Genomic DNA, 24,943 nt, shown 5'->3' with positions numbered 1-24,943 from the left:
CGCTTCTGCTTCCGGTTAGCAATGGAGGTTACAAGCAGTATTGCATTTCTGTCTTTCTCGCACATTTTGCAATGACGAAGCCAGGTCTGGTGTCTAGGATTAAACATGAATTGCTTTGATAATAAATTCATATTCGACTAGGTTGCGTCGTAGAGGTGTCCGTTTTGTGAGCGGAGGATGCTTAAAATCGGAATTTAAATTGTTGTGGTTGCATTAGCATAACGCACTCGATTTAGCTTCATGTCAACAACACCGCGAGTCATCTGTACCGTTAAATAAGCCTCGTTTTGATTATTTAGCTACTTTGAGCTCATCGGCACGATATTTAATGTGGGTTTGAGGTGTCATTGCTGAACATGTCAATGTTTGAGATGGACAGAGAGGAGTCTGACAGGCTGATAGAGAAAGCCAAGCTGTGTTTGCGCTCAGGACGCAAAGAGAAAGCCCTGCAGCTGCTGTACGAGGCGCAGAAGATCTACCCGAGCACCAGGGCCAGAGGTTTGTATCCTGCTGCTGGTGCTGCTTGATTGACAAATCAGCTGTGTTTGGTCAGTGTGCTGAAATAGAAAGTGCAGACGCTGGATGTTGTGTGTTATATAATCTGTCACCGGGTCGCTGATGATGGGTTCGAGAATGAAAACATCTGACATTTGATGATTTAAAAGCTGTGAGGCTGATCTTGTGAAATTAGCGTCCGGTGAATCCAGTTTGGATGCATTTTTTGTTTATGTATGTGGTAAGCTGCAGAATTTACATCTTTTTACAAATTTCTTAAAGGGGTAGTACACCCAAATGTGACTGTATTACAAAACCTTAATAGAGGTAAAGTTGGTTTTATATTCGCACATTCGTTCATTTAGGAATCTCTTTACAGTTTACCATGTTACTTTGAATATTCAATCAGAATTAGCATGCCAGTATGACTTGAAATTAACATTATCACTGTTTATTTGACCGTGAGCAATGTTGTACTTTGATAGTCATTGGCTGCTAATATGATCTCGCTATTTAGAGTTTGCAAATAATACTTTTATGAAATTATATTATTAAGGGGAAAGTCTGAATCTGCGAATATAAAACCAACTTTACCTCTATAAAACCTTATATCTAATGTTGCGCAGGTATATTTCTGGCGAAATGTTGTATTGGGGCGTCACGGTGGCGCAGTGGTTGCACGATCGCCTCACAGCAAGTAGGTCGCTGGTTTGAGGATCAGTTGGCATTTCTGTGTGGAGTTTATATGTTCTCCCCATGTTGGTGTGGGTTTCCCCACCAGTCTAAAGACATGCGCTATAGGTGAATTGGGTAAGCTTGTCCGTAGTGTATGTGTGTGAATGAGAGTGTATGGATGTTTTCCAGTATTGGGTTGAAGGGCATCAGCTGCATAAAATATATGCTGGATAAGTTGGTGGATTATTTCACTGTGGCGACCCCTGATTAATTAAGCGAAAAGAAAATGAATGAATGAATGAATGTTAGTCAAAATGAATGATTTTTGTTAAATTGAAGTAAAGTTGGTTTTATGTTTGTACATTCAGACTTTCTCCTTAATAATATAATTTCAGAAAAGTATTTTTTGCAAATTCTAAATAGCGAAATCATATTAACATCCAAATGACTATAAAAGTAAAACATTGTTCACAGTCATATAAATAGTGCTGATGTTGTTTTGAACTCATACTTGCATATGATTTCAAGTTGAATATTCAAAGTACCATAGTAAACAATATAGGGAGAATGTCATAAGTTGTCACTGAATAAATGTGCAAATATAAAACCAACTTTACCTCAGTTTTTCTTCTGCGGAACAAGCAAGAAATGAAAGTTTCTGTTGCGTGGTGGTTTTGATTTTTATTATTTTCAATGAGAGTTAATTTTTACATTTTGATGGTCTATTCAGGGTAACCCTTCTGTATTCTGTATTTACTAACATGAACAAACAATTAGTAATACAATTATTACAGTATTTATTCATCTTTGTTTATGTAAAGTAGAATAACGTTACTTCATGTTAGTTCATTTTAACTCACAGTAGTATGCATTAACTAATGTTAACAAGCAAAAATTTGGATTTTTAGTAATGCAGTAGTTAACGTTGAATTATGATTAATAAATCCTTTACAAGATTATTCATACTTAATATTAGTAAATACATTAATTAACGTTATCTAATGGACCATCATTCTAAAGTGTTATCCTATTCTGTTGTGTGTGAACTACAAAAATGTGAAATTGTGAAAACCGTGATGTCATGTAATTGACAACCAAAACATTAATGGTGGACTAAAGTACTATGTGTGCAGACCGAAATAGGAAAAAAAAGGAAAACTGTTGTTGTTTTCCTTCTGATTTATTTTGCTTTAAATTTCTGAAGCATTCTAAAGCTATCAGACTATTAAATTAACTACATGAAGGCACTGAGACATATAATGTCTGGATAATGTTAAATGTATTTATTCAATATTTACTTTCATTTATCTAATAATTTATTTTAAAAGAATACATTAGTCCAGGGGTCACCAATCTCGGTCCTGGAGGTCCGGTGTCCCTGCAGGGTTTTGCTCCAACTTGACTCAACACAACTGCCTGGGTGTTTCAAGTATACCGGTCACACTAGAGTAGAGTTTGAGCTTGTGAAATTCTGTAGTACGGCGCTGTGAAAAGGGGTGGGATTAAACAGAATGATTAGACATTTTAAAAAGCGAGCGATTGGTCCATGTTTTAAATTACTGTCCAGAGAGATCAATGTTTTGATCTTCGATAGGTCATACGTCAGAGTTCACCAAGCCTGAACTTTGCAACGCAGTGAATTGCGAAACTTGTCACATGAGCTTGCTTTTTTGGACTGACGCATTTGCGTGCATATGAATGGAAGTCTATGGGGAGAAAAGTCCAGTGTGACCAGAGTTTGAGACCTTTATTAGCTTGTTCAGGTGTGTTTGATTAGGGTTGGAGCTAAAATCTGCAGGGCACCGGCCCTCCAGGAACAAGTTTGGTGACCCCTGTTTCAGTGCTTCAATTTTTAACTTTTGTACACATTACCAGTTTTGTTTGAAATATATTCCACATGTTTTTGTATTAGTGGAAGGGTCAGACTTTCTGGCTATAACAGTATATACATATATAAACATTGCAAATGTCTAGTCTGCAATCTTTTGTTGTATTGGCTGTCATTGCAGAAAACACAAAATTTAGCAATTTATAATGACAAAATAATGTCAAATTGTTTTTACATTTTCTCCAGAATGTTTTTGTGACCTAGTAGTATATCTCCCAGAGCCCATACTGGTCTTAAACCATTGATTATGGACCCCTGCTAATTTAAAACGATCAAATCAGTGATCTATTTTAGTGACAAATGCTTAGTTAAGTGTCCATGTGGCAAATAACGATATTGGATAAACCAGTAATGGTATTGACTAACAAAAATCCCATCAACCCTCTGAAAAAGCAGACAAATATACACTGATCGTGGAGTCAGTGCAACAGTATAAAATCTTGATTTCTCTCATTAGTGCTGATTGATGCCATTGTGAAGAATGGCTACACTCCCCCTGATGATGAGCGCACCTACACACCTCCCCCGGGCTGGAGAAGTGCTGATGAAGATGTCCCGCCTTCAGTTCCACATCACCGGCCCAGTACACATGAGAGAGCAGAGGCGTCCGCCGACGACAAGAAGAGCTACACGGAGGAGCAGCGACAAGGAGTTCTCAGGTGCTGATAAAAGAACCGTCACCCAGTAAATGAAAACTTTGTCAACTCTGTTTATTTATCTTTTTCCTGAATCTGTGCAGGATAAAGAAATGCAGAGACTTCTATGAGATTCTTGGAGTGCCAAAGGGCGCCAGTGATGAGGACCTGAAGAAAGCTTATAGGAAGCTGGCACTTCGCTTTCACCCGGATAAGAACTGTGCTCCTGGAGCCACTGATGCTTTTAAAGGTAGCTCATATTTAATGCAACCACTAGTGTTCAAAATGTTGGGCTTATTGGGATGTTTTTTCTTTTTGTTGAAAAAACTGGATAAGAAAAAGATTTATGTCTCACAATTCAGATTTAGAGCACCGTCTCGCTGCTTTGAGTTAGAGATCTGCACGGGACAAAATTTTTAATCCTGGTCTAAACCCGACCGCTCCAGCTTATATTCAGCATTTGTTGTCTCGCTGCCCGCCCCGCTCCCTTTTCTACCCAACACGCCCGCTCACGGGGGGGGGTTGGGGTAAAACAAAACCAAAAACCACCCAGCTATAAATTCCAGACAGCCTATAACAAGCTGTCTGTGTACTCACACACAAATAGACAGCACCAAGCACAGCACAGCACCAAGCAAGTGACACACAGACAGCATCACGCTCTCTCTCATTCACACACACACACACACACACACACACACATATATATAGACAGCACAAAGCTCTCTCACACACACCATTCACACACATACATACGTGTGATCGCTCGCTCGGGAGTTGGGAGCGATATTGTTAGACTGGCCGCTCCCGTTCAAATTACACCAGTTACCAACCGCTCCCCTGCTTTATTCGGAAATTTATTCAGACCTCTACTTTGAGTTTGTCTCACTGTTTTGAGTTTGTTTTAATGGTTTGAGTTTACGCCATGCTGTCATGCTGCGTTCACTCCAGACACAGATGAAGTGCCTGTTGTTGGTGTCCTGAGGGGAAATTCTCTTCCCGACACCGGAATACAGTTCATCAAACTGGGCTCGGCTCAGTCTGAAGCAGCACTGAAAGCTTCCATCATCCAGGTATAGTTTCTTTAGGAGGTGATGAACTCACAGAGCTGCTTGCACCTCTGAAAGGATCTAGTGGAAAAGGATCTTCTACAACGAATCTACGTTGTTTTTCAGCTATTAATAAAATTCATGTTAGCCATTTAGCAACGAAGCTAGAGTCACCGGTCAGACAGAAGCCTTGCACATGACGCGACTCCGCATCTGTTGTGAAGTGAATTTGACTCGTAATTGAAGTGAGTAAACTCAACATGTTCACGCGTACATTTATTTGCTAATAGTGAGATTTATTCGTGCTTGCCCCGTCTTGTGTGAACACAGCATTCAAGTTTAAGCCATGCTGTTAGTTCACGCCTGCTGTTTTGAGTTTATGCAGCACTGTTTTGAGTTTGCTGTTTAGAGTCTATGGCATTTTTTTTGAGTCTACGTCATGCTGTTTCGGGTCTGTCACACTGTTTCAAATTTACGTCACGCTGTTTTGAGTGTATGACACTATTTAAAGATTACGCCACTCTGTTTCAAGTCTATGTCACTGTTTCAAGTCTATGTCACTGTTTCGAGGTCTACGTCACTGTTTCGAGTCTACGTCACGCTATTTCAAGTCGACGCCACACCGTTTTAATTCTACATCACGCTGTTTCGAGTCTACGCCATGCTGTTTAGTTTATGCCACACTGTTTAGAGTTTACGCCTTGCTGTTTCGAGTCTACATCATGTTGTTTCGAGTCTACGTCACACTGTTTCGAGTCTACGTCACGCTGTTTCAAGTTTACGTCACGCTCTTTCGAGTCTACGTCACGCTGTTTCGAAATTAGGACACGCTGTTTCGAGTCTAGATCACTCTCTTTCTAGTCTACGCTAACGGCACCCTGTTTTAATTAACGCCACACTGTTTCAAGTCTACATCACACTGTTTTGAGTCTACGCCAACGGCACGCTGTTTCAAGTTTTATGCCATGCTGTTTCAATTAACGCCACACTGTTTCGAGTCTACGCCGTGCCTTTTCAAATATACGCCGCCACCCTGTTTTGAGTCTACGCCACGCTGTTTTGAAATTCATTTAAGATAATATGCTGATTCATGTCATGGGCAGGGCTTCTGTCTGATCGGTGACTCTAGCTTAACTGCTAAATGGCTGGCATGAATTTTATTGAGCTTGAGATAGTAGCTGTGCTTTATGTGTTTTAGAAAGGCTAAAAAACAGCGTATTTTTTTGGGTGCTGTGTCTTGAGTCCACTAGATTCTCTCAGAGATGCACTCAGCTCTGTGAGTTGAACAACTCCTGCAGAAACTATACCTGGAAGATGGAAGCTTTCAGTGGCGTTTCGACTGAGCCGAGCCCAGTTTGATGAACTGTTTTCCAGTTTCGGCAAGAGGATTTCCCCTCGGGACACCAACAACAGGCACAACGTCATAATGACTCCCCTACATGACAAGTTTATGTCTGGTTCATGCGGCTCATATTACTGCTGAAGTTCTGATTTTCGTGCGTCAAACCTGCGCTGCTTCATACGCACAAATGACGTGTGGACGAATCGCGCCTCAGGATGTCTGTTCGTGTCTTTGCATTGCAGAATTAGTGCATTAAAACAAAAAAATGTAAGTTGTAGCAATACTTCGTGATATTAATATCTTCAATTCAATTTTATTGCTAGTTCAGTCTTGAGCAGAAGAGATTTCTAACAGATCCAAACATTTAGATTTACCTATTACTTAAATAATACATTACATTTGTTAGATATTGCTTATCATATACATGCATAGCTTAAAAATTTGTTTTCTACTCCCCCCTTTTCTATTCAGCTATAGGCAATGCATATGCAGTGCTCAGTAACCCAGAGAAAAGGCAGCAGTATGATGAGTATGGAGACCAGGGCCCTGCCGAAACATCCAGTCAGCCTTCAGCCCAGCCGCGTCAAGCATACGCACGCCATCGCTCTTTCACCAGAGACTTTGAGCCTGACATCTCCCCCGAGGAGCTCTTCAACATCTTCTTCGGTGGCAGGTTTCCCACAGGTATGACCCTCTATTAAACACTACAGCTAACTAAATGGATCACATGTAGTTAGAGGCTTTTTTATGTACATGTCATTAAAAGAAGTATTTAATTTCTGCATCCTGTAAAAGTCATGAGCTGATACTAACTAAATTTTTCAGGTTGCTCTTTTGGAATGGTTTCATCAAATTTCTGTGCTCCAATTAGGGCTGCACAGGGTTATGTGTGCATTTTGTCAGTAAAGCTGGTTCTGTAATCAGCTGTAAATCTTTAGCATTTGCTTTCAGGTGTACTATCATTCATACAATCATGCTTATATATTTTGCTAGAGGTGTGAACCTATACTGTTCTCACGGTTCGGTTCGGTTACGATTATCATGCCTTCGATTCGGTTCAATTCGATATTTCGGTGCATCACGGTGCATTGACGATGCTTTCCATATACAGTGTTATATTTTAGAGGATAGGCTATAACAAGCTGTCTGTATAAACACACAGAGACACAGCACCACATTGTCTCTCATTCAAACACAAACATAGACAGCACCTAAGAAACAAACACACACAAGCACACACACTTAAGCCCTCGCAACAGGGAGAGCTCGCGAAGAGCGGAGCAAAAAAACGAAAAAAATAAGCACTTTTCCGATGGTCCCTTGCTGAGAGCTCCTCTCAGCGCGAACTATCCCGGCTATACACATATTGCGAGGGCTTAAACGGAGCAGTGCTCGTAGTGTGGAGTGAAAAAAAAGAAAGACAGCTGTGAAACATAACCAGCTTTGTCTTTTTGTTGGAAACACACTTTAGATCTTTTTAAGGTAAGAGGTTTTTGAGTTATTGCCGTCTGTAACTTAATGTGTGTCAAGAATATCGAAAACAAAACCAACTGAACCGCCCTTAGCATTTGCCTATGATGCCTATGCCACGGACCGGCCCTGAGTTGGCTGAGTGTTGTAAATACTCGCGCTTACCTCCCTCACGACAGAGAGCATAGGCGATAATTGACGTCAGTACATTATAACCTGTTATGATTATTACTGAACCAATACCGAATTGTCCGCGTCTGCATCGCGGTGCACCAAAGAAACAATTAATTTTGACACCCCTATATTTTGCTTATATTTTGTTTTCCAAATTTGATTATCCGTTTTTATATTTTACCTGATATTGATGTTTTAAATCTTTGTTTATGCTTGTGAAGCACTTTGAGTTGCATGTTAAGTAGAAAAAGTGCTATACAGATAAAATGTATTATTATTAATATTATGATTATGATTATGAAAACAGTTACCGCTTCTCTTTATTTAGCAACTGCTAAAGGGATTTCCTTGGTCCTTAATGGGTGTGTGGAGTTTCTGTGCAAGGGTGCCTTTAGAAATTTACTACTGATCACAGAGATGTGTTTCTCTGACAAGATGTTCATAATAATAATTTTTTATTTGTTTTAGGCAACATCCATGTGTACACTAACGGAGGAGCTTCTTATGCTCATTATTACCAGCCACGCAGACGCCGTCCATTTGAGAGACGAGAAGAGGAGGTGGAGGAGAGCCATAGTACTGTGAGTAGATCTTACTGTACACGAGAAAAATATATAGGATCGATAATGAAAATAGACATTTTTGATGATAGGGAAAATAGGGTTGACTAAATTAATGATTTCTGTACCAATCATTGCTAAAATGTAAAAATTGGACACTAATAGTAATTAAAAACCTAATGTAAAACCACTGTAGCACTTTTTTCTTAATAAATGCATTGTGCCTCAGACCAGTAGACACCGCATCATCACAATCACAGTCTTTTTTAAGGTGGTGATGTGTGAGATCTTAATCACTATAGACTGTCTCTAAAATATATTTCGATTTATGAGCTTGTGATCCATGGGTTGTTTGATCCACTTGTCTGATGATGATATCACTTGCTGTGGAAAAATATTTGGCTTTTTGATGGAGATTTAATTAATTTGATACAGGTGTGAATTTTTTTTATATCAAGTTGAATCAGAATTATTACCCCTTTTGAATTATAAGCTCCCCTGTATATTTTTTCCCCAAATTTCTGTTTAATAGAAAGATTTTTAACACATTTCTAAACATAATAGTTTTAATAACTCATTTCTAATAACTGAATTATTTTATCTTTGCCATGATGACTGTAGAGGAGTTAGCTGTTTTTTAGGTGAATTTGATCGTCGCCATGGAGTGCCGGTAAGAACACGGAGACTTGAACCCCATTTAAAGCTCTTTATTGTCCATCACACTTTGTGTATGTGTTTGGTGTGTGTGTGTGTGTGGTCTAAACAAAGGAAAGAAAATATACATTAATTAGTAAATTTAGATAATAAGGATAACAGTAACAAGTGGAAATACTTATACACAACATTAAACTACAATATACATTTATAACTGACATGCATGAGCAAAGCAGATGAAGCAAGGCAGATAAACGTATATAAATAATAATTCTCACTATTAACAGGCTTTTAACTTAGGCGGAAATATAACAAAAAGCATGGATTTAATAGGCGATGTATGTATTATCATTTAAAGCAATTATATTTACATAAAAGATCGCTACTACTAGCCGCGGCAGTCCGCGATTCTTTACGAGCTCGCGCATAAATCAATAATCTCAATACAATACTATAATGATAAAACAGTGGTAACAGGTATGTAAAAGATGCATAAACACTTACTTCTCATCATTGACGCACACAAAACTGACTGGAATTAGGCGGAAAGCAAAGCATGCAACCTTTCTCTCTGTCTGATCAGAATGAAACCAGTTAACAGTCTCAATGTACAGCAGACCTAAGCTGCGTTTTGATTGGCTGCCTGTGCTCGTGATCAGCGCATGATCAAGTACGAGCTCTATAGGAGTCTGTTCGTGATGTCACAGCATGCACGCGTGAGGAGAGAGCACAGCTCGTGTCCAGCTCTGGGCTCAGCCCACCGACCTCTTTTACAGCCGCCCCTACATTTGCTATGCAAATGTACAATCATCCTTTGCCATTTTAGTCCGTTGTAGGGTTATCATCTGGAATAGAAGGCAGAGTGATAAGACGAGCCACAGGACGATGATATTGTTTGTTTTTGACTTCTATCATTGCTGAACGAACACGACCATCCAATCCGAGGTATGTGGTAACAACTTTGCCGACAGGCCACAAGGCTCGAGGAAGTTGGTGATCTATTATCATCACGACTGTTCCAGGTGTGAGGTTGCTGGTGTCTGTCATCCATTTCTGACGTTGTTGCAGGGTGGGTAAGTAATTCTTAATGAAACTCGTCCAGAACTGGTCGGCCAAGACCTGTGAGTGCCGCCATCTTTTCCGACTAAGGATCTCAGATTCTGGGTAGATGACTTGTGGTAGTGACACATCTGGCCGCCCCATCAACAGGTAATTTGGGGTCACAGGATCTGGGTCAGCAAGGTCAGAAGAAACATAACCCAGTGGCTTTGCATTGAGTATAGCCTCAACCTCTATAAGGAGTGTTCTGAGTACTTCCTCTGTGAGAGTTTGGGGTCCTATTATGGTGCGTAAGGCTGCTTTGACTGAGCGGATTTCTCGCTCCCACATACCTCCAAAATGTGGGGCATTTGGAGGATTATAATGGAACTGGATTTTCTGTTTTGCTAACTGGGCTTGGAGATCGGGACTCATGGCTGTAAATGCAGTTTGTAATTCTTTATCTCCTCCTCGAAAATTGGTGCCCTGATCTGCCAGTATTTCAGAGGGAGTTCCTCGTCGAGCAACCATGCGTCTGAGAGCCATTAGAAAGGAGTCTGTGTCCATGTTGGCCAGAAGATCTAAGTGCACACAGCGTGTTGTCATGCACTTGAAAATAATACCCCATTTCTTTTCATTGCTCCTTCCTCGTTTTACAAGGAATGGGCCAAAGCAATCTACTCCCGTGGAAAAGAAAGGCGGTTTCATGAGACGAAGTCTGGCTGGAGGGAGTTCTGCCATCTTTGGGATATTGGGCTTTGCTCTCCACCTTTGGCATTCGACACAAGAACGTTGATGGCGCCGTATTGCTTCTCTCCCTCTGAGGATCCAGTAATACCTTCGCATTTCAGCAAAGACCCTTTCTGGACCAGGGTGCCCGAGTTTGGCATCATACTGTTTTATGAGAAGTCGGGTGATTGGGTGATTTGGATCCAGGACTATTGGATGTACAGTACTGTAACACAAGTGCTGGGCTTGCCGTAATCGTCCTCCAACACGGATGAGTGCAGCTGTCTTATCCAACTCAGGTGATAGTGAAAGCAAACGACTTGATGATGGGATTGGCTTACCAGCTGTAAGGGCATTATACTCTGAGGGGAAACTGTCTGTTTGGGCTCGCCTTAGTAAATCCGTTTCAGCTTGTCTGTACTGTATGGCTTCTGGGTCAGTGGTTTCTCCTGCCGCCCCATGTAAGGATCTACAAGTGGCCTCCAGAAGTTCTTCAAAGGTGGAGAATTGGTTGGCATCTGGCAGTGATGATCCAGAACCATCCAAGGTGAGACCACAAAACTTTGTGTTACGGAGCTCAGTCAGGTCTGCATCTAGTTCTACCGAAGGGCTTTCTGGCCAACTAACGGGTGGTAGATAGAGGAAATCTGGCCCTTTACTCCATCTGTTGGGTTGGGACAGTTCAAGCAAGGATTTGCCACGTGTGATGTCATCTGCAACATTGTTTCCTGAATCTACAAACCGCCAATAGTAACCTTCGGTGAGCTCTTGTATTTCAGTTACTCTAGTCCCCACAAAAACTTTAAATCTGCAAGATTCTGATTTGATCCAGGTAAGTACGGTTGTTGAGTCGCTCCACAAGAATGTGTCTTTGATCTTGAGTGACAGCTCATTATGAAGCAGCTTGGCTAACTGTGCTCCAGTGAGGGCGGCGCACAGTTCGAGCCTGGGTACAGATTGTTGCCTTTTGGGTGACACTCTAGATCTTGCATGAATGAATGCCAGCTCAATCTGGCCTTGGTGCTCAGTACGAAGGTATGCTACTGACCCGTAAGCTTCTGCAGAGGCATCGCAGAAGATATGGAGCTCTCGTTCTGCCTCTGGAATGTCTAGAGTGGCCGACACATAACAACGGGGCATGGTCATTTTTGGAAGATGATTCAGTTCGGCCTCCCAATTCTGCCAGGCCTGCAGTAGTTCTGATGGTAGAAGGGGGTCATCCCATTCTCGTTCTTTTGCCCACAGTTGACGTACAATGATTTTGGCCCTTGTTGTGAAGGGTATGATGTAGCCTAGTGGGTCATATTGGCTGGCAAGGACACGATAGATATTCCTCATTGTTACCTCCTGGTAGGGCAGCGGGCGGCGACGGTAATGTAGGGTGTCTGGTACACAATGCCAGCTAAGTCCCAGTGTCATTTCATGGGGGTCTGCCTGACTTTGAGAAATCCACAGCTCAGTATTCTCTGATTTGGCCTCTTTAGGGAGATGTCTGACCACTGTGGCCTCATTGCTTGCCCACTGACGGATTTCGAAACCCCCTGAGGCTAGTATGGACCTTAGACCATCAATTAGTTCACGGGCTTCAACTGCAGATGAAGTGCTTTGTAGGCAGTTGTCGACATAGAAGGAATGTTCAACTGACTGTCGTAGCTTGTCACCCTGTTGGCAATGGCTAAAAACGTGTCGCTGAACGGCAAAGGTTGCACAACAGGGGCTACAGGTTGTGCCGAATGGAAGGACTTGCCACTCATACACATCAGGTGGGTTTTCAGGGTTTAGGTCCCGCCACAAGAACCGCAGAAGGGGTTTATCTTTGGGGAGCAGACGGACCTGGTGAAACATCCCTTTAATGTCTCCACTGATGGCGACTCGATGTTCTCTGAAGCGAATTAACACTCCAAGGAGAGTGGGGCCTAATGTTGGTCCTGGCAACAGCTGCTTGTTCAGATTTTCTCCATTGTATGTGTAAGAGCAATTGAACACCACTCTGTGCTTTCCATTGTGTGTCACAATGTGGTGGGGCAGATACCATGACTCTGTAGATTGGGCTGCTTCTTGAGGTGGTATTTTAGTGGCATAACCAGCATTCTCCAGTTTTTTGATTTCCTCTTGATATTTGAGGGCTAATGGTGGGTCCTTTGTCAGACGGCGTTCAGTGCTACGGAGATGGCACATTACAGCCTCTTTGGGGGCATTGAGTAAAGTCATTGTTTTGACTCTTAAAAGTGGGGTGGCATATCTGTCAATTCCATCCACTTTCACCTGCACTGTTTGTGTCTCGAGCATGTTCAAGGCTTCTTGGTCCTGTTGTGACCTTACTACAATTTTCTCACTTCGGTACGGCAGGATGTCCATCTGCCATAACTTTTCAATCTGATGATAAAGTTCTGCGGATGGAGAACAATTAGATGTGAACAGGCACTGTGAAATTGGGAGTTGTTCTTGTACATGTTTGGAGGGGCCTTGCAAAGCCCAGCCAAGGCAAGTTCTGATTGCTGCTGGACCTCCAGGTGGACCCAATAACACTGGTTCAGTTGGTGTGATGAGCTCAGTGTGATCTGAACCAATGAGCAGCAGGGGACAAGCTTTGTGCAGGGGTGGTATGGGAACGCCCCTGAGGTGTCTGTACCTTTTCTGCAAGGAACTCACTGGATAAGTGTATTCTGCTAATCCAAACTGCTCTGCGGTAAAAGCCCCGTGAATGGCATATCTCTTACCAGGGTTACTTGGAGTGGATATACAGAAGGATACAGATGTGCCATGTAATGTCCTGATATCTTGGTGTACTGTCCGTAAGTTCAACTGTTCTGGTTTGCCCTTTAAACCAAGGTAATTTGCAGCGGTGGCAAGCAGAATGGTGCGCTCTGAGCCATCGTCAAGTATTGCAAATGTGTCCAGAGCCTTTTGTTGGTAATGAAGTGTAACCTTGACAACCTTTAGAAAGACTTTGCCCCCACAGCGTGGCTGGTCTAGGTACAGAGTCTCTGTGGTTGAGTTATACAAACTACTGCTTTCATTGGTAACTTCAGCTTTCCTTTGATTTATGTCATGGAGCACAGAGAGATGTTTGGCTTGACACAGGTGGCAAGGCTTTTGAAGGTCACAGTCTTTAGCCATGTGTAAACGTGCACATTTCCAGCATCGTTTATTCTCTTTAATCCAGCCCACAATCTGCTCCTTAGTTAATGTATTGAAGGCGGTACACTGGCTGAGGTAATGATCCGCATTGCAGTATGGACAGACAGGTTTGTGTTTGTTAGGTGCTTTCTGCTGTATTATGGTTGGTTTGGTTACCTGTTCTGTAGTCTGTCTTTGATTAACACCATGCAGTATGCTGGTTTGCCTGGTTTGTTGTCGAGTGACTGCTCTTTGATCTCGATTTAGAGTTCTGGTGGTATCAGTTGGGTCAAATTCTAAGCAGTTAGCTTCCAGCTGCAGCCACTCTGCAAACTCAAGGAGAGAGAACTTTGTCTTATCCGGGTTTCTCTTGAGATGATGCCTCCTGAATTCAGTTTGTTGTGATCGAGGAAGACGGTTCAACAGTCGTTTAACATTTGACCCACTGTGCAGTTCCTCAATACCATCATCCTTGAGGGCTTTAAGCATGCCGACTATTGCTTGGACTCTGAGAGAAAACTCATCGAATGCCCGCTCATCACCAGCACGAATAGCTGGGAGGTTCTCCAATGTCTCTATTTCTCTCAGCACAAACTGGTAGGGCCTGCCATACCTCCTGTCGAGGGCTTGCAGGGCATTTGTGTAAGGAGTGACTGATTCCGCATGTGCTAACACTAGTCTGTGAGCATTAGGTACCTTCACATGCTTCAGAAGGATGGAGTACTTATAATTCTCTGGTATTTGAGGGTGGAGCAAATTATCCAAAGCCATCCTAAGTTCCACATACTGAGCTCTGTCCTCTTTGTAAAAATCTGGAAAGGTGGGCCCTTCCACTGTTGGACTCCAGTATGAGGGAGGAGGAGGTGCATAGGGTACAGTGTTAGCCCTAAATTGAGATGTAGCTTGGTATGACGTTTGTGGCATTGGCTCAGTCACTGAAACGAACCGGCTATGTACTGGGTGGACAGCTGCAGGTGGTATGTTATAGAAATGTGGCTGGGTGGTTTGGATGGGTTGCTGTCCAGGGAGAGGAGGCAGTGGTTTAGTCCATGGCTCTGCTTGGTTGTGCTGATGGGTTCTAATTTGGTCTAATGGAGAGCTGCTATAGGGTGTGGCATACTGATGTGACGTTAAGGTGGTTTCTCTGCTTACAGGTGGAGGTGACTGGAAATAAGTGTCTCTGAGGTGGGTTTTCCTCAGCGACTGAGAAAGCTCTTCCACAGTTGGGGGATTATTAGGCAGTGGCCAGGGAGAGGACTGTATTCTAACAACATCAGGGCTTACTTCAGATGTCGGCTGTCCCTTTTCCACTGATTGCAGGATTCGGGTCCGAGGTGTCTGATGCCGTGATGATGCTCGTGAGGAGGGGGTGGATGCTTGAAGGCTACTGTGTAGCAGGACTTTCTCCAAGAGCTCTGTTTGGCGCCTTGCTGTCTCACTTTGCTGTTTTGTAATCTCCATCATCTGCTGCATAAAGTCCTCTGATGAACCAGCAGTTCCATATGATTGACTAGTAGTGATGGGGGTTGACGTCATTATTGCTTTCTCTTTAGGTCCAACTGGATGGCTAGATGGGTTTCCAGCATAATTGACTATGTAGTCATCTAAGTAGGCAGGTCTCTGGATCACTCTGTGTGGACGTCGAGAAGAGGATGGGGCTGACTTTGGGGTTGCCATGGTAACGACCAGCTCCGGCTCGAAGGACCAATTTTGTAGAGGAGTTAGCTGTTTTTTAGGTGAATTTGATCGTCGCCATGGAGTGCCGGTAAGAACACGGAGACTTGAACCCCATTTAAAGCTCTTTATTGTCCATCACACTTTGTGTATGTGTTTGGTGTGTGTGTGTGTGTGGTCTAAACAAAGGAAAGAAAATATACATTAATTAGTAAATTTAGATAATAAGGATAACAGTAACAAGTGGAAATACTTATACACAACATTAAACTACAATATACATTTATAACTGACATGCATGAGCAAAGCAGATGAAGCAAGGCAGATAAACGTATATAAATAATAATTCTCACTATTAACAGGCTTTTAACTTAGGCGGAAATATAACAAAAAGCATGGATTTAATAGGCGATGTATGTATTATCATTTAAAGCAATTATATTTACATAAAAGATCGCTACTACTAGCCGCGGCAGTCCGCGATTCTTTACGAGCTCGCGCATAAATCAATAATCTCAATACAATACTATAATGATAAAACAGTGGTAACAGGTATGTAAAAGATGCATAAACACTTACTTCTCATCATTGACGCACACAAAACTGACTGGAATTAGGCGGAAAGCAAAGCATGCAACCTTTCTCTCTGTCTGATCAGAATGAAACCAGTTAACAGTCTCAATGTACAGCAGACCTAAGCTGCGTTTTGATTGGCTGCCTGTGCTCGTGATCAGCGCATGATCAAGTACGAGCTCTATAGGAGTCTGTTCGTGATGTCACAGCATGCACGCGTGAGGAGAGAGCACAGCTCGTGTCCAGCTCTGGGCTCAGCCCACCGACCTCTTTTACAATGACTGTAAATAATATTTTACTAGAAAAGTTTCTACATAGTAGTTTTCTGCTTAAAGTGACATTTAAAGGCTTTACTGGGTTACTTAGGCACGTTATTGTAATTATGTAAATAATCGTATAACAGTTGTTCTGAAGACAATCAGAAAATATTTCTAAAAGGGGCTAATAATATTAAATTATTAAAATTCTGTAAAAAATTCAAAAAAAGTTTTTAATTAAATTTTTTTTTTGCGGAAATAAAAGAAATAAGACTTTCTCCAGAAGAAAAAATATCATCAGACATACTGTGATAAATTCCATGCTTTGTTAAACATAATTTTGGAAATTTTTGAGAAATAAAAAATATATTTATAGGAGGAATATTAATATTGAGTAATAATTTAGATTTTACAATTTTGATTTTTATACATATATATTAGCCCCCCTGTATATTTCTTCCCCAGTTTTTGTTTAACCGAAAAGATTTTTCAACACATTTCTAAGCATAATAATTTTAATAACTCAATTCGAAAAACTGATTTATTTTATCTTTGCCATGATGACAGTAAATAATTTTTTCATAAATATTTTTCAAGATACTTCTATACAGCTTAAAGTGACATTAAAGGCTTTACTTGGTTAATTAGGTTAACTAGACATGAAAGGGTAATTAGGCAAGTTATTGTATAATGTTGGTTTGTTCTGTAAACTATCGAAAAAAATATATAGCTTAAAGGGGGTAATAATTTTGACCTTAAAATTGTTTTTAAAAAAAATTAAAACTGCTTTTATTCTAGTCGAAATAAAACAAATAAGACTTTCTCTATAAGAAAAAATATGATCTGACATACTGTCTAAATTTCCGTGCTCTGTAGGGATGCACTGATGTGGATTTTTTTTATAGATATCCTGTAACTATTTAAATTCAGAGGCCGATATGTTATTTTTTCCATATTTTTCTGCATGATTGCAAAAACCAAAGGCAAACACATAAAGTGGACAACTGATTTTATTTTAAAAGCTTACCTTTTTGAAAAATTTAAATCTAAAACTTGATTAATTGCCTTTCTTTTCTATGGACAACTTTTTATTATATAAATAAAATCTACTGACTGAAGCAACCAAGTCACTGAAAAATAGCATGTAGCAGCTGATACCAACATGGCAGCAAGTTATTATTTTTATTTATTTTTTGCATGTTTAATCCCTCAAAGCTGCTCGATTTAAAGCAAACAACTTTTTAAACAAACACGTATGTGATTTGACATGACTTGTCTTACAATGCCAATTTACAGCATCTAATGCAATTATCCTCACCATAGATGCTTTCTTAACCACTGTTTTCTGTACTCTGTAATTTTAGCTGTATATTAATTTTGTTATTGAGAGAAAAACATGCATTACATGTTTGAATATTTCTCTAAACATTACTCTCATATCGGTGAAATCCTCACAATTGAGTATTTAGTGTGAGGGCGAAAGATTTTACCCTATGCCCTAAATTCACCATATGAACCAATAGCCTTCTGTGGACGCTCGTACATCCCTACATTTCCTCCTTGCAAATTTTCACTAATGTTTCCTAACTCTTTATTTTTATCTGATGTCCAAATTGCCATCAAAGCCTCTCTAAAAACCTTCTTTCTTTTTTTTTCTCTTCATGAAGAACAACTTCACCCCTCTCCTGCAGCTGTTGCCGGTGCTGGTGCTCATTGTGATCTCTGTGTTCACTCAGCTGATGGCCACCAACCCTCCCTACAGCCTCTTCTACAAACCGTGAGTCAACTGTAAAGCATCATGCATGATTTAAACCATCCGCTTGAAGAAAACGCCTGATAGTTATACTCGCCATCCTGCAGGTCCATGGGGTTAGTGGTGTCCAGGGAGACTCAGCACATGGGTGTGCCATACTACGTGGATAAGAGTTTTGAGAAGGAGTACCGTGGTGCTGCACTGGACGAGCTGGAGAAAACCATAGAGACTGACTATATTGATCATCTACAGAGCAGCTGCTGGAAAGAGAAGCAACAGAGTAAGACGTCTTCTTATCTGTTAGCTTAATGACTTTTTAATAATTTAATATAAATCAGCTGCTTTATAAGCAAGTGTCACTGCAGTGCCTAATTGGGGGGAGTCTCTGCCAATTAGGGGTTTGGGATATTTGGAGTTTACTATAATATCCTAATTCTTTTATACTTAATAAAAACAGAGGTCTACATTGTCCAAGATAGCCCTCTGGATGATCATAATTCAAGTTCATTCATTCATTTTCCTTTGGCTTATTTATCAGTTCATTTATTTATTAGGGGTCGCCACAGCGAAATGAACCTCCAACTATTCCAGCTTATGTTTTATGCAGCGGATGCACTTCCAGGCACAACCCAGTGCTGACAAACACCTATACACTCTTGCATTTACGCACACACTCATACTTTTCGGCTCTGTTTAAGTTATGTAAGCAAAAATATTCCTGTAAAGTGTTTTTTATTGAAGTAACATTTCATAGTTCCTGTTGCTAGAAGTTCCTGAATTTTGGTGTGTTAGGACCAATAGACTTGGAAACCGTTTTAGTTATAGAAATTCCTTTAGTGGGGACTCAATTGCTGTAGCTTCTACTTCGGAGTAGATCAAGTAATCTAACACTAGGGTTGTTCCGAATACGATTTCCTAAGCTTCGAAGATTTTGTCATAATCAGCATTGAAAATTTGAGGCTTTGGAAAATGGGGACTGAAAATATTCTTATCTTTAGTTAGGGCAGAAATCTCTGTGTGTGATTTTTATTTTTGATTTTTATTATGCCGAGAACCGTAAAGTGTCCTCATAGAAAAAGTTGATATAATCTGCAGATTTGTGATCTTGCAGTCTGGCAAAAAAATGTTTGTGTGCATTCAGAGAATTATCATGCTAAATATCGCTTTTAGAAATCCTAATGTCTGTCACCTCGCAAGGTTTTAAAATCAGCCTTAGAGCAATTCCATGCAAATGTCAACCTTGCAATGAATAACAAAAATTAATGAATTTACCAAAATAGCGAAACCCTTAGCGAAGTTTTTTGTGTGGGCTTTTTTCTACAGTACTGTAAAAATACTCCAAAATGTCCGTCAAGTGGCAATTTCACATCTGTCACATCCATAACTGAGGGGTGTCACATCAATAACAACACGTTTTCCTCATAATTTTCCTCAATGTAAAATAAAATAAAGTCAATGATTTTTGTTCTATAGTGAGAAACTCTTATCCTTAAATCTTATACTTTAGGGTTGTGAAGTTTAATTCTGAGAATTTCTACAAAATATGTTGTATACTGTAAACTCAGACTTTTTTGGTCACATCCATAACCCATGTTTATTTCCCTCATTTAAAATATAAAACATGCATACAAATTGATATTGTCTGAACCCATAAATCTGGGTTTAGTAGTTTTGGAGAATATAAACAGATGTTTCAACATAATGTTAACATGTACTTTGTGAATTTATGTTTGCTTTTTTACTGCAAATGTCACATCCATAACGCTGGAATTGCTGCTTAGCAGTTGTTTACATTACAACATTTTATCTCCGTTATCACAAAACCCATACCATGAGTTTTTTTTACATATTTGATTACCCTACATAAAAAGACTAAAAGCTATGCTGTAAAATTGAAATTGCAAATTTAAAAAAGGTACCAGTGCTTTTGACAACACACTGTATCAAATCAAATCACTTTTATTGTGTGCTGTGATGAGTGAAAAACCTAGATGCAGGCTCCAGACAGTGCAAAATACAATGACATACATTAAGACTATAGACTTTTTATATATTTGTGATTAGAATACAATTTCACCAGATTACTTGAATCACTCTATTTGGAAAAAATTCATCAATTTAGATTGACTGGGACTAATCTGTAGGGAAGTGCAAAGGCACAACATCTAATAAACAATCTACAAGCATAGGTAAATACAATAAAGAAAAAGATACAATTAAAATAAACAGTCAGTACGTTTACATGGACACCAAAATTTAGATTTTAATCTGATTAAGACAGTACTCTGATTAAGAATGCTTTCGCATCTGTAGTTTGCTTAATTTGGTCCGCACCAAGGGTAATAAATGATACACTGTTGCATCTTCTGCCGTCTTTGGGTCGTTTTCACACCACACTGCTGGCTTTGGTCCGAACCAGTTGAAACGAACCAAAATGCAGTCATCTGACAAAACCCACATCTCTCATTGGCCAGATGTTGTTGAACATATTTCCTAAATAGCTTATTGAATGGTCAGAATTCACGTGCGGGAAAATGCCAATGAACTCCCGCAGGTAAACAAAACTGGAAGACACAAATTGTCGCTTTTTACTATGAAGGGACGACTGCGCTGACTGATTGTTTGCCTGCTGTAGACAAACTATACATTTCGAGAATGAAGTGCAGCCGCGGCTGGAAAACAGGGTTTTAATACATCGCTGGTCACTTCAGGAGAAGGCGTGAATTAATTTAGCTAAACTGTGACATGCTCATCTTGCGGAAATATTTCCAACGATTCATCAGGTAATTTTTTCCCCTCCTCTCTCTCTCTGTTGGTAAAGCGCTGTCAACTAATATTTTTCCTCCATATCCCATAATGCACAGCGCATAAAAAGGAACTCTAGTGCGATTCAATCGAACTAAATAAGGCAGGTGTGAAAGCACCCTAAGAGTCTACCATGTAAACTGCAATTTTTTTAATGAATTTAATTAGATTAAGGTCATAATTGAACTAAACAGAAATAGAATTAAGACGTGGAGTATGTCAATGTTAGTCGCATTATTGAAGTGTAGTACAGACATGTAAACACAGCAATCAAACTATTACCATCATGTAGGATTTTCTCAGCATTTTGCGACAGGATAGTCTATAAAGACACAGCTGTTTGACCAGAGACACCTGCATCACGAAATGCTGAGGTTTTTTTTTCTATACGGCGTGCAGTATAAATTTCCATAAAAACTACACTCTTCCAGCAGTTCATCCAATATCTCGTTTGTCGCAGTGGGAACGCATGAAATGTTCCTGAATGAAAGTGAAACTGCTAAACTGCAGTTAAAGTCGACAAAATAAAAATGAAATACCGAAATTACATGAAACTCTGGAGGAACTGTAGATAGCATGGTGACTCAACGCATTGAATTATGTGCTATAACGTGTGAAACGGGCTCATGAAAGGAACTTTCAAAAAGCAACTCATGTAAAAATTTTAATCATATTATTGTCTTGTAGACGTAGTCACTGTTTTATCATTTTCCGATTCTAACAGTGTTCGGGTACAGCAATTAAATAATCAGAATACAAATAATTTAATCAAATTCATTGTTATTAAAGTTACAAACAGTACAATTTCTTATACCTAAATGCTTTTAAAAAACTATTATATAGTCACAGGCCTTAAAATACATGCAAAATGATAAACTATAATCCGGACTCAACATTATATATCCTCCGATGCAGAAACGATATTTCACGAGATCACACTTACCGATATTTGACTGAATAGAATAGGCGTATTTGGCGTGCTTTCCGGGGAGAGGGCTCTGAGCTTGGGAAGACATAACTTGTGTTATTCTCCTTATCAGGATAAAGAGAGATCGGGTCCGAGCGCAGTGTCTGGCCCGGCTCCAGAACGCTCCCCCCTCTGATTTAAATGGGTATCGGGTATAATAGTGTGGAGTTGGGGTGGTGGAGGGACGCTGAAGTCAAGAGAAAACGTAGGAATTACGTGTTCGACTATTTATAGGGTTTTGCTCTTGAGCTGATTAGATAAGAGAATGATTGTGTGTGATGAATTAGCCTTGTCAAGGACTGATCATATTTCCTCCCGAAATTTGTTTATAAAACATCACAATGTGCAGCCCTATTTAAGACAATATTGATTTAAATATGGTCCTACATAATTAGACTATAAATTGGTGTAGTGTGCAATACTCAAAACTGCTGCATTTCATTTCATTTCAGAATCTGATCTAGCTAACCTAGGCCAGCTTTATCGAGACGAACGGCTGAAGCAGAAGGCAGAGACCATGAAGCTGGATCACTGTGACAAACTGCACCGCTTCATCGGCCGGCAGAGAGGAGACTGAAGCTTCATCGTCCATCCAGACAGCATGGTCAGCCTAATCAAAGAGCTTTTAGTATCAGTTACGGTTATATATTTCAATTTACACGGGTGGGTCACCTTTTTGGGAAGGAGAAAGAAAGGAAATAGATGTGTTTCAGCCCAAGCTGACTTTGTCTTGAGCGTTTGTGCCTTTAATGAGTGCGTTGATGAGGTGAAGTCTGAAGGCCTTTAGCTCAAGCCTCTGATTCCGCTGCGATTGCACAAGCGTATTTGGAAGAAGGTAATTTTTGCACGAGCGCCTGGCATTTTTTTTCCTTATATTAAGGAGTACCGACTCCAGGCTGGCAGATGGGATTAAAGCTAGAGATTGTTGTTTATTAGTCGCAGTTAAGCTTTATTGTTCATAGGAATTTAACTTGTATAGCTCCTATTTAATTTCTTTTTCCTGCATTTGAGCTGTGAATTACTTTTGACAAGACAATTATAACTTTTAAAAGGACGAAAGCTGAATTTATTAGTTTTTTCGGGTATTTAAACCACTACAGATTTTCAAAGTACTCTAGACGTAGCAGAAACCCCTTGTGCACCTTAGTGTTTTGCTCATTTGTTCTATTGCTGTATGTTTTGGACGTTAAATGGCGATTGTTTTAAATCAATGTTTTATTTTCATGAATATCAGCGCACTGACAGACATGTTGAATGCCATTACCTCTCTTATTTATTAACCGACAGTGTTTTATTTATAATTTGGCACTTTATTTGTCTTAACTTAATTGTGTGTTGCATGCTTCCATTCAAGCATTCTCCCTGCCTCGGCACAGTTATTATAACCAGGCAAATAACCGTTACTGAGCATCTGTTTTGAATGTTTTACCTCATGTCACTGAACACTATGTTCTGTATATAATAACATGCTGATCTTTAGCTCAAATCTGAAGAAGCGCTGAAGGAATTATCCTCATTCAGGATGGAGTAGTGGACGTGATGTGGAGAGTTTGTGCCAGTGGTATTGTTGGTGTTGTTTCCATCAGTTTGCAACTGATGGAAGTTTTGTTTGGATTGAGTGCGTTTTGTGCCGCTTAAATAAAACATTAATCAAGTATTTGTTCTCTGTGGTCCAAACTTGAATGCGGGTATGTTGATTTCACTAAGTATTAGGTCATTGTGCCAATATGAAGCATTTATAATAATTTGTTTTTTTTTTTGAAAATTTGATGACAAAATGAGTTATTTCCTTAAAGGTGCCATATACTGCATTGATTCAATAAGTATAGTTGTTCTCTGATATGTAAATGGTAGATATCTGCCTTAGGTAAGTAAAAAAAATCTTCAGAAACAATTTTAAATGGTTATTTATTACTCCATGTAATGTCTCTTGAATCAGATGCTCCTTATTGACCATATTTGGAATGGTCCTGAATAATAATGAGCATGCTCTGAGCTGGTCTCAGTGTTCTCTCTCTCTTACCCACACTCCCACAGAATGATGTACTCTGAAATAAACACATGCAAAATATTTTAACAAATGGAGTAGATACCATGTTAAATCTTGAGATATCTAATATAAATCACCAGAGTAACACATTTTGCCCTCGAGTTATATTGTAATTAAACTAGCCTAAAGAGACAGACAGATTTGCATTGTGTTGTATTTTGTAGCTATACTGTAAAAGTAAACACTGCCAAGAATTAGTATCAACTTCTGCACAAACAGATGACGTTTTAAGTGTATTGCTATTATTTGACTTTATGTAAATTGCAATAGGAACTGAGTGATAAGACAAGATCCTTAAATGTGCATTAAACTATACTTCGCAGTCTACATGTGTTTGTTGCCTCAAGTTAAAAACATATCTGGAAGATTTCACAATAAACATGATAAAAGGGTTAAATAAACATTCCCTGTGGTTCTTCGAGGTAAATTTATAATCTGTATATCCAGTATTTTGGGTTCTGACAAGCTTTAAAGTGATGACTGGTTGAGGGTTTAATAATGCACAGAAAACAAACTTGTACAACTGGCTTTGACTTTGCTCTCCCTTTCAAAATAAGAGTCCCACATACAGAGTAAGTTTAAAATTAACTTTGATACTTAAAAATATGGAAGACCTTCATTGTTGTATTCGCAAAACATAGCCTAAGGTGCAACAAATCTGTGTATTGGCTGCTTATCTCCTGCAGACATGGTTGCTCGCCAGCTATGGATGACACAGAACTTGATCTAGAGTTAGTGCTGTACGATTCTGGCTAAAATGAGAATCAAATTTTTTTTTTTTGCTTAAATATGAGTGGGCTATTATTATTGTTATTCTCAAACATATGGTTAAACAACAACAATAATATTAGGCCTATGTGTAGGTCTACTGTTGGTTAAAATGCTAAGTTTTGTATAGACATGGAATAGTGGACTTGAATAGACTTTCAATTTGTCCTGGCTGTTAATGCACAGTAAAGTGAGGACATCAGAATGCAACTATTCATAATTCTAATGTTGAATTATTATCTTTGAGATAATCTATAATCTATCTAT

At 39.8% G+C, this 24,943-nt stretch overlaps 2 protein-coding genes across 2 annotated transcripts; one reads left to right on the top strand and one right to left on the bottom strand.

Annotated features, from left to right (window-relative positions):
* Positions 1 to 98: 98 nt before the first annotated feature.
* Positions 99 to 23,513, top strand: dnajc18 (DnaJ (Hsp40) homolog, subfamily C, member 18). Its single transcript, NM_001113588.1, is given in 8 exon segments — positions 99 to 498; positions 3,516 to 3,717; positions 3,798 to 3,943; positions 6,556 to 6,768; positions 8,197 to 8,309; positions 18,001 to 18,110; positions 18,194 to 18,366; positions 22,311 to 23,513. Coding segments are annotated over 8 exon segments (1,224 nt in total). The 5' UTR covers positions 99 to 356; the 3' UTR covers positions 22,436 to 23,513.
* LOC141380013 (uncharacterized) lies at positions 8,981 to 16,164 on the bottom strand. The gene is made up of 2 exons (XM_073935984.1): positions 16,083 to 16,164; positions 8,981 to 15,682 (listed from the first exon to the last, which is right to left on the bottom strand). Exon 2 carries the CDS (start codon positions 15,504 to 15,506, stop codon positions 9,765 to 9,767), a length of 5,742 nt encoding a protein of 1,913 aa, XP_073792085.1. The 5' UTR covers positions 15,507 to 15,682; positions 16,083 to 16,164; the 3' UTR covers positions 8,981 to 9,764.
* Positions 23,514 to 24,943: the final 1,430 nt, after the last annotated feature.

Source organism: Danio rerio, chromosome 21 (genome assembly GCF_049306965.1).
Source record: "Danio rerio strain Tuebingen ecotype United States chromosome 21, GRCz12tu, whole genome shotgun sequence".
In the NCBI taxonomy this organism is placed as follows: Eukaryota; Metazoa; Chordata; class Actinopteri; order Cypriniformes; family Danionidae; genus Danio; species Danio rerio.
The sequence above is the reverse complement of the archived record's forward strand: the minus strand, read 5'-3'. Positions and strand labels throughout refer to the sequence as shown.

Coding starts and splice junctions, on each gene's coding strand:
- LOC141380013 (XM_073935984.1), bottom strand. CDS start 15,506: ATGGCAACCCCAAAGTCAGCCCCATCCTCTTCTCGACGTCCACACAGA.